The sequence below is a fragment of the Nymphaea colorata genome, chromosome 1 (assembly GCF_008831285.2).
Source record: "Nymphaea colorata isolate Beijing-Zhang1983 chromosome 1, ASM883128v2, whole genome shotgun sequence".
NCBI lineage: Eukaryota > Viridiplantae > Streptophyta > Magnoliopsida > Nymphaeales > Nymphaeaceae > Nymphaea > Nymphaea colorata.
The window spans coordinates 15621077-15638084 of NC_045138.2; the positions used below are offsets into that span (position 1 = coordinate 15621077).

General features: G+C 40.2%; 3 protein-coding genes across 3 annotated transcripts; 1 reads left to right on the top strand and 2 right to left on the bottom strand.

Annotated features, from left to right (window-relative positions):
- Nucleotides 1-66: 66 nt before the first annotated feature.
- On the bottom strand, nt 67-2366 carry LOC116246089 (transcription factor DIVARICATA-like). Its single transcript, XM_031617786.2, has 2 exons — nt 1817-2366; nt 67-762 (listed from the first exon to the last, which is right to left on the bottom strand). Exons 1-2 carry the CDS (start codon nt 2158-2160, stop codon nt 414-416), a joined length of 693 nt encoding a protein of 230 aa, XP_031473646.1. The 5' UTR covers nt 2161-2366; the 3' UTR covers nt 67-413.
- Nucleotides 2367-6748: 4382 nt separating this feature from the next.
- On the bottom strand, nt 6749-12041 carry LOC116259412 (transcription factor DIVARICATA-like). The gene is made up of 4 exons (XM_031637249.1): nt 11692-12041; nt 9709-9887; nt 8509-8555; nt 6749-6757 (listed from the first exon to the last, which is right to left on the bottom strand). Exons 1-4 carry the CDS (start codon nt 12039-12041, stop codon nt 6749-6751), a joined length of 585 nt encoding a protein of 194 aa, XP_031493109.1.
- Nucleotides 12042-12913: 872 nt separating this feature from the next.
- Nucleotides 12914-16597, top strand: LOC116251508 (vacuolar protein sorting-associated protein 55 homolog). Its single transcript, XM_031625944.2, has 5 exons — nt 12914-12919; nt 14169-14220; nt 15381-15420; nt 15522-15606; nt 16291-16597. The coding sequence occupies exons 2-5, from the start codon at nt 14188-14190 to the stop codon at nt 16472-16474; spliced, it is 342 nt and encodes a 113-aa protein (XP_031481804.1). The 5' UTR covers nt 12914-12919; nt 14169-14187; the 3' UTR covers nt 16475-16597.
- Nucleotides 16598-17008: the final 411 nt, after the last annotated feature.

Sequence of the window (17008 nt, forward strand, 5' to 3'; positions counted from 1 at the left end):
CATACTTTTTTTTTTTTTTTTTAGATAAAATCCTCAAAGATACTCGCAAAACAGAGTTTGCCGGTACTTCCGGCAGTTGTTTGGCAAGGACCTGCACGTCCACGCCAACCATTGACCACGAAACTCGATATTTTCTCTAAAAAAATAACACTAAGATGAGTCATACCATCTTGTCCAACACAGCTACCGTAGGTTAGGCGAGTTGGGAGCCAGTGCCACCAAAGAAATCAAAACCAGCCGAATGAAAGCATCACCAAGGTTGAATGTGCAACTTCATTTATTTTTTTCAACCTTACAAAATCATGTCAGTCAGACTGGTCCAATTCACACCGACTCCAATCTGACCGCAAACTAGATCTATAGACTATATGTACAATTCAGCATCAAATTAGTCCACTACGTTGGTTCTAGACTTAGAAGTTATAGCCAAAATGGTCGAACCCAGAAGGACCCAGGGCTTGGTATGGGTTATGGGCGGTCGCCGCACTGGTGTAGGACCCTGGCATTTGCTGGTGCTCCATGCTGGAAGACGGACCGACGCTGGTCATCATCTGCGGCGGGGAATGCGGCAGGTTTGTGTCATCCACAGTGGTTATGTCATGGATGCTTGATCTCTTCTTCTCCTTCTTCACTGAGTTGAGACGCAGGTAGTACTTCTGGGCATGGCTGGCCACTTGGGTCGGTGTCCTGGTGATCACTGCATTCCGCGAAATGCTCCTCCAATCACCCTTCCCATACTTTTGCAGTCCTATCAGGAACAACCTAACAGCAACACACCCTAGTGGTTAGAAAAATCTGAAAACCATAACACAACACACACACACATATGCACACACACATACATTTTCTCTCTCTCTCTCTCTCTCTCTCTATATATATATATATAACAACACACTGATAGAGTAAAAGCTTTTTCATGGAAATAAACAAAGTCCAATTGTTAGGTTTCGATTCTTTCTCGGACGGTTGGACTAATCCTCTGCTCGCCCGGAGTTAGAGATGGAAGCTCACAGTTTGAGTTACTATATGAAATGCACTGTTCACTGACACCAACACAAGATTTCGCCAACGAACTACATTGACGAACGCGATATGGAGAAAGCATTTCTGAATACTTGCTCTTTGTATTACTTTTGCAGCTTTTTTTACATTTTATGTATTTCATATCTCGGATCCCACTCAAAATACTAGAGTTTCGGTCAGGTTATCACACATAACAACACAAAATAATAAGAACAAAAGCAGCAGCAACAACAACAATAGTAAAAATAGCAATGTTATTGTTTCGTACAGAGACTGTCCTCTAAGTTTTTACTTTGTCAAGAAACGTGATTCTCATGCATGCCATTTGCTTTTGACGTGGGATAGTAAGATATATTAAAAAACTGAACAGTCAAAAGGTAAATGTGCATGGCAAGTTACCGACATGTGGTCACTCTTCAACACCAAGATTGCTTGAACACTTTTTACCATGGATGGAAGGTTGCGTAGGCGTCTGCCTTTTTTGGGTAAAATTTTCCAGAAAAAAGGAAAACGACAAAGTTGAGATGACGGAAGAGACGAGCACATTCTAGTTTTAACACCTGGAAAGTTAAGAAAATGAGGTAATTGGGAAATGCCATTTTTTCTTAATTAAACAGCTAAAATGTCATTTCTTTAAAAAATTGGCGGTGATCTGCAAAATACTTTAAAAGATAGCGTGGAGGGGAAAGCTGCTGGTAGGTCCCATTCTGCCTAGTTGTCAAATTTTGATTGGAGAGAGGAAGAAAAATAGGATACAAGCAAAGAAAAAGATCCTCAAGAAGGGGGGACTCACCGGTGCTCCTCCTCCGTCCACGGCACGCCCTTCCTCCGCTCGCCCTCGACGGACTTCCCCTTACCTCCGGCCGCCTGCCCAGAGCCGCCCTCCTCGTAATCCGGCAACTCGAACCGCCCGGACTCAATCTCCGACAGGTCGCGGAGGAGCTCCTCGTAGTGCTGGCGGACCTCCCAGGGGGACTTGCCGGCGATGAAGGCCGCGATGCGCTGCCACCGGTCGGGGGCGTCCTCGGGCACGACGGCCAGGGCGTGCTCGAAGAGCTTGTTCTGCTGGGGAGTCCAATTTCCCGTGTACTGGTCCATGAAGGCAAGCGGGTGGCCGGAAAATTCGTCGGAAAACATGGGTTTGCTGAGCTGGAATTGCGTTGGTGGGGAAGAAAGGGGATGCCTCGTGGCGGTATTTATAGAGAGAGAAAGAGATGGAAAACAACACGTTTTCTGCTGTAGGGGAGGAAGTCCAGAGAGTGGATAAGGCTGAGTCAAGACACGTAGCAGCCCACGTGCTCTTGATCGACGGCCGACATCAATTTGAGAAACTACGAGCCTGCCACTGCCCCCTGTTTTCGGCGGTTCTGATTCTCTGTGGAAGTTATTACTCCCTTGGGGAGAGAGAGAGAGAGAGAGAGAGAGAGAAAACACCGGATTTCAACTCATGGCGGTCACATGGTGGGGACTTGGGTCTTCGTCGGTATGCTGTTAGACTCGGAACTGCCGAACCGGCTCGGAGATATTCTGTATCGTGGGTACGTAAATGAAGACTCGGATTCACGTCCACTCGGACTTGCACTTGGATTTGGATTCCTAGTAGTGGCAGGACTAGGTTTGAGATTGCGTGAGCAGTTCTTCCTTCACGTAGTTTAGTTTATCCTTATTGTTTCTTCTTAAATTTAAGATGTCTTATTAATATTAGCGAACTCTAGCTACAAGTTTATGGCTATCTTGATTTGAAATTTTGGAAACCAAATTTAAATCGTATAGACAGAAATAAGACATACCCTTCACGTGATTTTATACCCAAATCCAGATTCGGGTATCTGAATTAGATATGAAATTTGGGTCGGATACAATTGTTCTTCTTTTCTAGCCAATAATGCGTGTATTGTGTTTCCATGACATGAAAAATGTATTTATTCACGTAACGAACAGCTACTTTTCGTAGAAGGAAGAAACTGGAAGTCCTAGGCTCAAAAACCGATTCGATATCCCAAGGGACCCGTCTCGTTTAAAGAGGTAGGGACGAGACGAACGGAGACGGCGGCAGTTGGAGTCGGAAAGCAAATTGGCTGCGGCTTTTTTGTCTCGCTTGGTTTTTTCTGGGCAAATGTGTGGGCGCCACGTGGAGGATTCTTGGCAGTTGACGTGATCAAGTTGGTGACCTATGCCACGACGGCGCTGTGGGTCCCATTGGATTTTAGGTCGACGTGGATCTGCCACGTCATCGGAAGCCAATGTGGGGGAGCCGGCCCATGACGCCTTTTTTTTTTTTTTTTTTTTTTGTCGTTTTCTCCTTTTGTGTTCACATTTTTCACCTTTAGGTTTTCCCCGATTTGAATAGGAAAGTTTTTGGGAGATGTGGAAAGTCGAAAAAGTAAATGCCATTGGAGGCCGTTTGGTTTCCGCGGAATTTGATTCCTATGAATCTAGAAAGTCAAACGAGCAGGCAAGACTCCCAACAAGCTTATGCAACAATAAAAAGGATTTTTTTTTTTTCTTTTTTCTCAAGAGGCACTTCTTTATGGTCTATTCAAACAACAACATTTTTTTGAATAAGTGGTTTACAATCCATCACTCCGAAAACAGGTGTCAAGACTCTTTGTTTTCTTTGTTTATGAAGTCTTACACTGGATTGGCGCCACCGATAGCAACATTGTACCCTTCAATTTAAACATCACATCGAAACCATAAAAATCAAATCAAACTAGGAATGTGCCAACATCCAGTTATGCTACAAACAACATTCTTGGTAGGCCTCCTTTGCGAGGATCATTCATTTAGTTGGTATAGCCCATGTTTCCTAAAAGGGTCTTGGCACGCTGGTTCAAGTCAGGGTGTTGCCCTTGTGTTATAAATGAGAACATGGTAATGCACTAACCTCCGTGTAGGGGAGGCACACGGGTTTTCAGACATTTAGATTTCGTGAATTGATTTGAGTCAACTTTCTTGCCAAATGATCCAATTCAGTTGAAAACCGAGAACCTACATTCGAACTTTCTAATGATGTTTGGCATTTAGATGAGAGCACTAAATCTTATAACCAAGGATATATGAACATTCCAATTCGCGTGCACCGGGTAGGAATTGAACCAATGAATTTTGCTTGTGACAACTTGACCCACTCATGGGCTCGAGCACCTGGTTCGGCGGATCAAAGAGTACTGGAGAACAAGATTCTCCCAAATGAGGAATTTGAGCCATGAATTTCCCCATAGGACTGGAGGGAAAGTCATTTCTCCTTTGACAAGTGCCGTGTTGAATGAACATCCCAAGAGCTTGCAAACTTCACTAACTTGCCAATTTTGGAACTTCCCGTGTGCTGAGGAAGGGGAAGAACTTCTTAGGCTCTCTTGGAGAAGCTCAACAAGCAACTCTATTTGAAAAAGATTTTTAATAAAGTGAAAAAGAGAAAGGCCAATCCCACTCATGTTCACAGTTGTAATGTAAAGTTTCCCAAAAGTAATGAGATCTTACAAAGAAACGTACTAAAAGACCCTAATTATTAACATCCCTTTCTTTCTTTCACTGTTCCTGAAAAATTCGTTTGTAGTTGATCACGATTTAGTTAAAAATGGCTAAGTTGCAAGTGTTTATGGTTCTGCTCAAACGAAGGAGAGAGAGAGAAGATGTGGTTGCGTTGGCACCACTATAATCCTGAAGTGGGTGTTGTTTGGTGGTGATGTTAAGTGGAAACGGCGGTGGGTCGGTGGCCGTCTCTCTCTCTCTTGAGTTGGTTTTATTTTGTTGACTGATTTTAGAACCCATCATGTGCTTGAAAGCCTAGAGAGGTGTAGGGTAGTTGGTAGAGCTGGCGGGCTAATGAAAGCGCAGCAGCTTTTGATTGGATTCTTGTCGGCGCTACTTTTTTGAACTGCAAACAATGGACGCATGTTCTATACAGGTCCTGAAGCAGGAACAGTTTTGACCTCTCAGCGAGTCGCTAAGCAAAAATTAGGAACTCACACAAGCACAGTTAAATTGTTAGTGTCATTTTTTTGTTGAAACAAATGTTAGTTTCTCGAGTTTCTTTCCTATCGACCTCCAGTTTCTCAAGATGCTTCCTGTGTAATCTACCTGTTATCAATTAGTCGTTTCAATGCCAAGCTGTTAGCTAACATGCTTCATAAGCTTGGAAAACCTACAAGAACAAGATTAACGTAGATCAACGGTAAAGCCATACTAATCCGCATATATTAGATGCTTATAAATGATAAAGATTCTCCTGAATGTCACCTCAAACTCAAGTTGGTAGCTTCTCATATGAGAAATTGCATGTCTTACACAGATTTCGTGGCATCAAGTCCTTAGTTCATCGCTGATTTCCATTCGCCGATGCTTTGATTGCTTCAATGAACCGACACATTTCGAATGCATTCGTGAATAATGCCATTCATGGCAGCATACTACGTATTAAATTTCGACATGACAGCTCGTGGACGATAAAGATAGCTTCAAAATTTGATATGACCCCAAAAATGTACCAAGATCTAGAAATCTTGAGAGGCCTCAAAGTAAACAGTTTACTTCTGTTCTTATCATATACCAGGAAAACACCAAAAGCACGCCATGCCAAAATTGAATACAGACAATCCGCACTCATTGAAAACGTATAAAGCCTGTTGCCCCACCATGAAGGATCCACATCCACTGGAAAGGTGGCTACACTATTCACTCCCCCAAAAGTAAATGCCACAGATCCTCTGCACATCCACAAATTTCTTCCTCTCCTGAATACCAACAAACTCTCCAGCGGTTTTTAGAGCAGTTTGAGGAGCCCTAGTGGGTTCCTCGCTTGAAGATTTCATCAATTTTATAATCAATCGGCCAAAGTTGATGCCTGTCAATGGCAGTTCCTCAGTGTTCGTCATTATCAGAGGATGGGGTCAAGGCCCGAAGACTGTGATGTCATGAACAGTAACTTACAGTTTTCTGAGTCACTGGCGTTCACACCAACAACCTCCAATTATTATCAATCATGAGGAATATTAGATTTGGATGATTTCAACATCTAAAAAGCGATCAAGAATACAAAGTATGTACTAGAAAAGCCAAATAGAAGTATAGATCATCTCTGCATGTACAAAGGCTTGGAGTGCAGTAACCCCACAGTCTCAGCAGAGCAGCTTCCTGGTAGCTCATGTTTGTGGCCACTGAGCTAGTGGCGAGCCATAAGCATGACATCATTCTGAGGTGGGAATTTTCAAATCATAGGGGAGAATGATGCAGTAATAGCTGCACAGCAAAAGATAGGACAATCTTCAACCAAAGTTCGGCTGGCTATAATAACATAACAAGAATACCGTGAAGTTTCAAACTATTTTCTTGGTCTGCTCAAATTGAGATATATATACATATTACAATAAATAATCTGTTCATCGCAAAAAATCATTGAAATCTGATCGTGGTTTCTGCTTTTGCAACAAAAATTAGTAGGCGTTTTATTGCAGAAGTAGAACGCGTGATAGGTTGTTCTTTTCCTTTCTTGTCTTACAGCAGATTAATCAGAACATATTCCCCTCCACCTTCAGATGCCACCATAGTTTCCTTTCTTCCTTTTTTCTGTTGGGGCTACTCTATTGAATTCGATCATTTTAAAAATCAATTGGGACAGATGACCATAAAATGGGTGCCAGACCCAGTATAGGCACTGCACCGTTTAAAGTTCTAAATTTTCTTCATTATTTTAGCGATCTAGTGACAAGATCGCTACTTCCCATCAGCCACCCTGCAACAGTAAAGTAATAAAAAGATTGCGCTGTTATCTCAGAGAAATATTCTGAAATCGGTGCAGATTGGCGAGCGTTTGTAGAGGATAGAGCTAGAACTTTTATAGCATATTTAATGAATAAGAAATGATAGGGCGCATCACCTCAGGTCCATTGAAATCTGTAAGATCCCCACAGCCAGGAATATCGCATGGAGAAATAGATATGGTAAGAGAATAGAAGAAAACTGCTTTTTCCTTTGGTTCTCTTGCCTTAGATCATAGGTCAGCTGATTGGCTTTGGAAGCATCAATTTTGCATGCGCCAACCAAGGAATCAACATTTTTGTGATGACCTTGGGCCCAACCTTACAAATCAAGGTTTTAGTGACAACTAATATGTACTAAACTAATTAAATATATCGCCGTATATTTACAATGGGTAGTTCTTAATCATGTTTGATTTATCAAATTTATGCAATTAGTCTATGCTCCATATTGGGTAGGCAGTTTAACAGTTTGCATCTGATCCGAGGCTTCCAATTAATGGGTTAGGCTCCATATCTGGTAAACAAAAAGTGGTTAATCTTATACTATAGTTAATTACCAGTAAGTGAACCAGATGTGTGGCAATAGATCGAGCAGAAGCAAGAAAGCAAACATTTTGAAAAATGTAGATCAGCATTAGTTGATAAGATTTATGATGAAAGCAGTGTGAATGAGAGAAAACAAAAGTGGAAAAGTAACTTTTGAAAAAAGAAGCAAGTTTGCCTATAAACTATGGTCCACACTCTAAAGAAGTATCTGGTTTGGATCGGTATGCTTTAGGAAAACTAAGACCCGACCTTAGTCCGACCAAGCCCAAGCTGAGATCAACAAATTCTCACTGAATATCAAAAAGCATAAAAGAAGCTGATTAAGAGTTCTAATAGGATTCTGGTAGGACCAACTTATGAACAATCTACCAAATCCGAATTCGGGTCCAGCCGGCAATGGGAGTGAAAACTACGGGTCATCTAAGATGTTTCGTTGTCCTATTATGTGTACATTACTTTTCTTGAGTTCTTGTTGAACAAAATATGACAAACATGTCCGAAGTTTCAAAATCTTCAGACTTTTCTACCAGCATTTTTGAAGATTAATTAAAAGATCAACAAGAACCTTTTTGCTTCCAAATATTGAATTAATTTCCATAGTTCTGTCTTCACAACGTGGTACATAACTAATTAAACAAGTGCATTTTGCACTTAATTCAAAGAGCTTTACTAATATGAAATGATCTCGTGAGCAGAACTCAACACCCTCCGTGTTGGCTCTCTTACAACAGGGGATGTGGGGCTATGTTGTTGTAAGCAGTCAGTATTGTTAGATGCCTCGGCATCAAGGCGTGATGCGCACGCATCACTACGCACCATATGTTTAACCATTTGAATCGTACTTGACCTGATGCGCGCACATCGTCGGCGTGATCGAGAAAAACAAACTCCCGGCACTTCAAACTTGCCGGAAATTAACTCCCAGTTAAAACCACACAAGCAGATTTGAACTGAAAGACTTTCTAACTCCATATAAACTCGGATTTGAACTTAGAAAAAGGGTTCTCCATTCCCTATTTGTCCAGCGATGGCATTAACGTGCCCTCGCTCTTTGGCAGTCATTGTATAACCTTCGGTGAAGGTTTGATTCAATTTCCGTGAATATTTCTGTCTATCTCTCATATATTTCTCTCTTCCTCTCTTTTCTCTTTTGGTTGAATATTTGATTTTTGTCGACAAGAATCATAGATTGGTCAGTAGTTATTCTTGCTGGTTCTTCAAGATGTTACATGCTCTCTAGTTCATCTATATTGTGTTAGACATCTAATTTGATATTATGTTTTTGAATTTATTTTGAAGAATAAGAATTGTCGACTTGATTTCATTTGTTATGGACACCTACTTATAAATTTTTATATGTAACTCTTTTATTTCTTATTTTACAAGTTTCATTGAGTGTCAACTGTCAAGATTTTCTTTCTTTTGTGCAAGCATAAGACGAAAAAAAAACTTTAAACCTTTGGTTTTTAAATTTTCATAAAATCCTATCGTGATTTGAAGAAATATATTTTTTAATTTTCATTTTTAGGTTTTTTAAATTGAAGATTATACCTTTATAATTAGTTTTAATTTATAGAAAAATATACATAAGAAGTTTTTCATATAATATAGTTTTCCAAATCATTTTTACTTTCTTATTTTTCATTTTTTATACTTTTTAATGTTATTATATATTTTAAAATTTTGAACCTTATGCTTATGCATCACATCACCATGTTACACACTGCGTCGCCTCATAGGCTCAACGCATCGCTTCACATCAACGTACTTAACAACATTGGTAAACAGTATATCAACTAAAAAATGATATATCAAACTTAAAGTACAACAACTAATATGATTCTAACAAGTAGTCTCACTATCTTCTTTCTTTCCTTTCCTGATCATTGGATGCTAGCGAAGGAGAATGCAATAACAGAGACAATAAAAATATTAGTATGAGCAAGCCTAACATAAAATTTTCTACATTTGAACAATTTCTGTATTAAAAGCATACAAATCAGGCTCCCCATGCAACTTAATCTTTAAATGATGCGGAATTTTCATAAAAATTTCTGATTCTCTCATATACAGCAGCTATCTGTAAAAGTATCAACCAAATAATTAAGCTGTTCTTCAGTAAATAACAAAGAATGTCGATATATATTCAAAGACAAAGCATATGTGACATAAGAATTGGCTATATACAGATGCTGAACCTCCCAGTGCTCCCTATTCACTCACCTGACATTATTTCAATAAACTGCTGTCTACATAAAACTCAGAGGAGTCTAAACAAGACTAGAAGAGATGCAACCACACTAGGTCAATCGAACCCAGTTGGGTCAGCTACTGTGCCCAGACCCGCCTTGTATTGACTCGTAGTCTAGTGGCTCTGTCGCTGTTGTAATGTCGTGAATGCTCGCGCGCTTCCGTTCCTTCTTTGATGCACCCTGGCGAATGAAGTACTTCTGAGCGTGGCTAGCCACCTGTGTCGGCGTCCTCGAGATCACTGCATTTCGCGAAATGCTTCGCCAATCTCCCTTCCCATACTTCTCCAGTCCAATCAGAAACAGCCTGATACATAATTCACATGATAGGATTTATATAGGTGACAATGCATACACAACTGACTTTACAATGTGTTGAGTCGGCCAAAGGGGCGTAAGGTAGTTGGTTGGGTTGATAAACTGGTGAAAGCTTGGTCATCGATTCGAATCCTATAGGTACTATTCCTTGACTACAAACAGTGTCTGACATTACTATTGTTGAAGAGAGTAACCGGTAAATTAACCCAAGTCCCAAAGCAGCCTTGAACTCGGTAGGCAGGAAGAAACGGGAACGGGTTTTGATCTCTTCGGGGTAAGACAGATGGAAGCCCAACCATTGGTTTGATTCATGTGAGTATTACTCCTCTTGACAGAAAGCAATGTCTGACATTACTATCGATGAAGGGAGAAACTAGTAAGGTTTCAAAGCAGCCTTGAACTCAAGGAAGGAGGAAATAAGGAGGAGTTTTGACCTCTTCGATCTCTTTGTTATGGACAAAGGTAGACTCCTATCATGGTCAGCCAAAAGATGATCAATGGGTATTCAACACTTGACATGACATGCATCAAGTTGAAGTTCTAAAGCCCAAGTTGATCACTTGTTCGACTGTATTAGGCTATCAAATTTAGTCCAATAGGAATTCCATATATATATATATATATATATATATATATATATATATATATATATATATATATTGGGGGTACAACTTTAAACTAAATATGAGCTTAATGTCTTCTTGATACTGGCTGAAAGAATCAAGTTAAATCATGACATGCTGGAAAAGGTACAAGTGCGTACTTTCTAAGGCTGTCTTGCCTTCTACAAGCAAAGGAACACCATTTTCATATTGTTTTGTCATACTCATATCCTTAGAGAGCTATAGGGCATTGGTAACTGAAATGAAATTACAAATATCGAAACATGTAAACAATAAAAGCTCAAGAACCTTATTTGTGACTATGGACTGTCAGAATATTATGTATTGGTGCAATAATTTTCAACCCATAAGGAATTATTGAATGTTTAAAAATGTGGAAAAATGTATAAAAATTGTTCTAGACTCTAGCTTCCTATTATTGTATATTGTCATATTAAAGATAAGTAGATGGCGCTACATAGCGCCAATTAATATTACTAATCCCCATGAAAGTCAAGAGTGGTGGGATCTAGTAATGCAACTCATGAAGTTGGAAACTTTGTCTTCATTTAGGTTCTTCTCACAGGTTTAATCATAATGAATTCCATACGCCCCAAAACATCAAAATAAATTCTCCAACTTTGCATGCATTGCAGACTTCTTAAGCAAAGAAAAGAAATTTCAGTGCTTATGAATTAGTTTTGGGCATGAAAAATTATGTGTGGTACATATATGTTGCACTTTTCTCAGCCTTTTAGCTAGCTATAATCAAGTGTCAAAAAAAGCCGGCGTTGCCAGAATCGATTCTGGAATTAAATCGGCAAATAGGCCGACTCACCGATCCGGCTGAATTGGTTAGGAATAGGTGAAAGGCATTAAAAAGACAAGTTCTCGAAGGAAATAAATAACATTAAAATAATTATAAAATTGCTAAAATTCTTAAAAATGTTTTTAAAATATAAAAAAACCGAGACGTTGCATTCTTGAATTGGCCACCGAATCGAATCGGTTTGCCAACATGAACACGGTTGAAGATAGTCTTTGGGTTGTCCTTACCAGGAGCGTTTTGCGGGGCTTAGGACTTAGGAGTGTGCCGCCAAAAAGGGCGATTCCGGCGTATCACCGAGCTGTTCTTCAACGCTAGGTCAACGGAAAAACGAAAAAAAACCAATGAATCTTTGTTTGGCTTACCTGTGTTCTTCTTCCGTCCAAGGGACTCCCTTCTTCCTCTCCGGCTCGGACTTGGCTCCTGTGCTAGAAGTCGGCGAGGCCTCTTCAACAAGAACATCGTCTTCTTCATTGCTTTCCCGCTGTGGCCACGGCGGCTCGACTCGGCCGGACTCAATCTCGGCGACGTCGAGCAAGAGTTTTTCGTACCAGAGCTTCAGCTCCAACGGCGTTCTTCCCTGCATGAAGCTTGCCATGGTGTGCCACCGGTCCGGCGTGTCGTCCGGGAACTTGGCCAAGTACAACTCGAACCGCTTGTTCTCCTCCCATGTCCAAGGGAACGAGCAGGAGCAGCAGAAGTCCCTCGCAAACATGGCCCTCTTGATTCCAATGGAGCACTGTAGCCAAGTCTTGACGTCTCTGTCGATCTTGTTCTTCCCTTCTTTAAGAAGAGATGTGGACTTAAATGGAATACAGGCACAAGTTTAGCAGCGCGGGTGAAAAAAAGCCAAATGTAAGATGGCAGCGCGGGTGAAAAAAAGCCAAATGTGAGATGGCGGGGGAATTAGGGATGCAAGCGGGTTGGATTTGGGTCACATGTATCCATTACCATATTCGGTTGTTTGGATATGGTCTTACTGGACTTCGTATTGGATTTGGACTTCCAAGAATCATCAAATTAGAGCGAATCAGATTGTCCACATTCCGGCATTTTATTCGAACAAATAAACGGATATAAAGGTAAGTTAAGATCGAAAAAATATCACTTAAAACCTAATTGTTGAGTTCGCGAAAACAATATTGGTAGAACCGTGGTTAAATATCAGTGTTATTGGATATGGTTCGGATCTCGGATCCAAATAAGCAATGTGAAGGAAGGAGGGAAGCGGAAAGAAGCAAGGAAACGAATTTTGTCAATTTCTTGGTAATTTTCGGTGTCTTGAATATAAACCGGATCGAGTAACATTTGGTATCTTCTAATTCGGGTCCTTCTATTGCTTGTTTGGCTTACCAGATCCATTGGATCCGTGGCGACAGGAAGAAGGTGAGGGTAGCGCGGGAGCCCTACCCAGGCCATCCCAAGGAGGAATCGGAAATTCTCCGAGTCGGACAACAAATTTCCGGGTTGATTATTAGTTCTTTACTTGATTTGGTCTTCGACGGCCCTCTCCGTCACAACGTTTGGGCACACGGTGGCTTTTCCTGAATATTCCCGTAAATAGTCGGGAAGAAATGGCGATGACGATCGAAGGTAAGGGGTTTCTAGCCTCACCCATTCCCCCGAATCTTTAATTCTCGATTTCTAGTGCTGTTTTCCTCTTGATGTCTGCAAATTATTGCCGGTTCTTTTCTGCTTTTCGCTCTTGGAATCTTGCCCTCCTAAATTGGTGGTGAACGTCTTCTTGGTTCCTAGTAAATTAGGTATTCGTGCCGGCCAACTTGATGGCCAATTTGAGCAGAATAGAGAAACACCTTTTCCCCCTTTTCTTCAATGGGATTGCATGTGGATTTCGAGTTTCGACGATATCTGAAAGTCAAACTAGAATTCCATGTTGCCACCGTCCGACACTCCCCTCTCTCTCTATCTCTCTCCCTCTCTCTGATACTCATGGTACTTGTTCATGCCTTGCGAGTTATTAGTTTGTTTCAGTGAAGAACTTCGTATATTTTTTGCCGATCGGAATATTTACGTCGTGCTTTAAAACTTCGTACAATTTTTGCTCATCGGAATATTTACGTTGTGCTTTAAAACTTCGTATAATTTTTGCTGATTGGAATATTTACGTCGTGCTTTAAAATTGGCGCTGGATAATTGTCTTCATTGTGAAATCAAGAGGGAGGTTTGATCTGATGCTGTGGCATTTAAACTATTGAGTGCATTGTTCGTTAGATGCCGTTACAGGTAGAGTACTACTATTCCTACTGAATTCTGCAAGCTATACAAAATGTTTCATGCAAATACTACTATTCTGCAAAGTTAGTCGGGAGAAATAGTATCCCCAGTTGGTCTTGATTATCGGCAGAATAAGGTGATTTCAAGAACCTTGAGATTAGCATTTCGCATACCACTTTGGAGTAGCAGAACTTGGTTACACACCCTAACTAGGAATTAAGTTACTCTGATGGGCATAAGTGTGTAGTGAGGTCGGGAGATATGCCACACAAGGGATGCTTTTGCATTTAAGTCTAAAACATTCAAGCGAAAATTGCCTTAGTTCCCATTAAATGAACTTATATTGTACAGCCATATATCTGCAGCGACTTATTTCTTTTAGACGTGGATACTTTTAATTTCTTATACCAAGTTTTTAGTTTTGACTAACTTGTTTTAATTTTTTCTGTTTGCAACTCGGGCTTCATGGTCTCTCAATTGTTTTTTCCTACAGTGTAAGCCCTCCCCGCTCTCTCTCTCTCTCTCTCTCTCTCTCTCTCTCTCTCTCTGGTTCTGATCTTCAACTAGTTTTGTGTTTGATTATCTTTTTTGTTTTCCTGGTATACAGGCTTGCTGGACTTGCATTTATGTTTTCAGCAAGCATTCTCCTGCAAATATTGGTATGCTTCTTGTACTTATTAGTTGTGTTTCTCCCTCTTTCTTTGTGCGTAGGATAGTGTTTGCCTAGGGATTTTGTCCTAACAGCTCATAAAATACTGTTGCAGTTAAATTTTTGGTGCCATGAATATATTCAACTGGGTTGCTTTACTTGAGAGAGACAGAAAGTGTGTGTGTGCATTGGTGTATGTATATGTCCTATAATTCAATGCACCTTCTTCAGAAAGGAAGTTTTCAGTCCGTTTTTTGGAGGTGCCCTTAGTATGTGCTTTTATATGAACTACTCTTTGGTTTACCAGCACTGAAACAAGTGGGGCCTCTGTGGACTACTTTGCCACAACTACAGAATGGATTGTTTCCCAATCCTAAAGGGACCAATGGGGAGATTGATGTTAACCAGGGAACTCCTCCATGACTTTGTCCATCTTTTGTTTTTCTAGACATTGGAATTTATTACTATCCTTTATGATGAGGATACAATTTTATAAGTATGGAATCCTCTTCTGTCGCATTCCTTTCTTATGGCACCTAACTGCAAGAGACTGATGAAATTGTGTGATCCACCCTTTCTCTGAACTGCTCAAAATCCTCTATTTCCTGGCAACGCTTAAATCGTATTGTAGAATTTGATTCTGCAATTTATTCTACATATTATCTCCATAGAGTCTATGAGAATGCACTATCTGCACTGGGTTCACCAATTCAAGTAATACTTTCTTTACTGTGTTTTGTTGGTTGGTTTAGTAGAAGCTAGTTATTATGTGTACTAGTCCATATGCTGATATGCATATCTCTTGACTCACAATTGAGGAGGTAAAATGATGTTTTGCACTTCTCTCTTTTGTCCCATTTGCTGACCTCTTAACCTGCCTCTTTCATTCTTGAGTCAAATAGGTGGAACTGGTCCATACTGATACTTGTAAACTAAACACGTAACTGCTACCATGTTTCTCTTTGGGAACTACTTGTTTACATTTCCTTTTGGGTGTTGATAGATCAGGAGTCTGGATCTTTGTCCTTTGTTTGAAGTGAATAAAGGTTTCTGACAAATGTATGCATAAGTTTATCTGGAGAAACTTTAAATGTAACTAGGGTGTATTATATAATTGTTTCCCATTATGGCAATGCTGCTGTAATTCATAGACTTCTCTGTCATGGGCAGGCTTGTGCCTTGTACAACAATTGGTGGCCTTTGCTATCAGGTATGCATTTTCAATTCATGTCATGTTTTGCATCTGAGTAAAACATTTATTCACTATACAAAAGTTTGAAAATTTAACTTGGTGGTAACCTGTGGCTGCAGCTCTCATGTATGTATTGGTGCCTATGCCCTGCCTATTTTTTGGAGGGGGTTCAACTCAGTTTCTGATTTCCAGGGATGGCGGTGGGTGAGTAATATATTTTTCTTCTTCATCTTCATTAAATTACAGAAATCCTTCTTAACATAATGCTAGGTTGGATGAGCGAACCTGAGTTCATCAATTATCAGTTTTGATGATTCTCACGATCATCATACGGGAAAAGTTAACTCAGCCAATATAAAGTTTCTTTGTCGTTTCTAATTTGATGTTCAGAAGCTGAGTACTAGGCTGTATATCTGCAACACTGAGTTCGATCATTTTCTGCAGTGTGGACGCTTCAATTTTCTGCGGTTAACAAATTCTTTAGTGCTCACTTCATTAGTTGCTAGGATTTCCAGATGTTTGGCAACTCATTGTGTGATTAAATTTGTCTTTGCATTTTGTAAAAGATTTTGTTTGATTCTCTATTCCTGATAGAAAATTGGCTGTGAAATTACTGGATCAACTGTTCGATTGTACATTTCTTTAAAGGAGATTCTAGCTCTAAAGTTCGTGTATCTTTACATTTTTTTTTCCCACATCGAGAGGGTTAACAAACTAGGATGCAGAACGAACACTACCAATCTTTGATCCTGGTAGCTTGTGCATGCTGGTGGTGTGTTTTTTTATCATTGATCCTGGTAGATTGTGCATGACGGTAGCATGGTCTAGTTCCAATTCTTTTTATATAATTGAAGTTGCTGATCTTTTATATCTTTCTACTTTCTGCAGATGGATGGATGCAGCAAAATTTCTGACTGGTGCTTCTGCTGTTGGAAGTATTGCCATCCCTGCAATTTTAAGGCACGCCAATTTGATAGAGACGGGTGCCATGTTCATCGAGTTCACTTCCTTCTTCATTCTTGTTTGCACAGTGTTATGTTTCCATAAAGTGAGCCTTGAAGAAGATTGGTGAAGCTACTTGTATTGCTTAACCAGTAATTGTGCAAAAGAAGGGAAATGTACCCTCCTTCTGGAATCTGAAGAGGATGAATTTTTCAAATTTATATTTTGTATAAAATACGAACACTTGAAGCTCTCTCTCTCTCTCTCCCTCTCTCTCTCTCTCTCTCACACACACACACACACATGAACCATCTAATTGCAAATCGGTTGGATTGATGTGTATGCAATTTGATTATTAGGGATTATATCGGGCTTATATCTGATCTTTCTGCACTCTAAATGACATGCAGAAACATTTGTTTGACAAAAACTACTTGTATTCTGTCATATCCAGAGAGGTCCATACTCGATCAAAACTGCACCGTGGTGATACTTGCAGACCCAGATTCAGGTCCATTCAGATCGACCATACCTGGATCCTATAAAATTTTTGTGGACCGTGCCCATTTCCCACCTGGTAAAATAACGGAATTTCTTCTTAGATTGAGGAAAGGCTTCAAACCTACAGAAACAGACATCCAGTGTCTTGAGGAAAGGGAATCAG

Excerpts from the sequence above, each read along its gene's own strand:
- LOC116259412 (XM_031637249.1), bottom strand. The coding sequence starts at position 12,041 with ATGTTTGCGAGGGACTTCTGCTGCTCCTGCTCGTTCCCTTGGACATGG. Across the intron at positions 9,888-11,691 it reads TGGACGGAAGAAGAACACAG|GCTGTTTCTGATTGGACTGG; the intron begins GTAAGCCAAACA and ends ATTATGTATCAG. Across the intron at positions 8,556-9,708 it reads TCACGACATTACAACAGCGA|ATCTTGAAGAACCAGCAAGA; the intron begins CAGAGCCACTAG and ends AGAGCATGTAAC.
- LOC116246089 (XM_031617786.2), bottom strand. The coding sequence starts at position 2,160 with ATGTTTTCCGACGAATTTTCCGGCCACCCGCTTGCCTTCATGGACCAG. Across the intron at positions 763-1,816 it reads TGGACGGAGGAGGAGCACCG|GTTGTTCCTGATAGGACTGC; the intron begins GTGAGTCCCCCC and ends TGTTGCTGTTAG.
- LOC116251508 (XM_031625944.2), top strand. The coding sequence starts at position 14,188 with ATGTTTTCAGCAAGCATTCTCCTGCAAATATTG. Across the intron at positions 15,421-15,521 it reads TTGGTGGCCTTTGCTATCAG|CTCTCATGTATGTATTGGTG; the intron begins GTATGCATTTTC and ends CTGTGGCTGCAG. Across the intron at positions 15,607-16,290 it reads ATTTCCAGGGATGGCGGTGG|ATGGATGGATGCAGCAAAAT; the intron begins GTGAGTAATATA and ends TACTTTCTGCAG.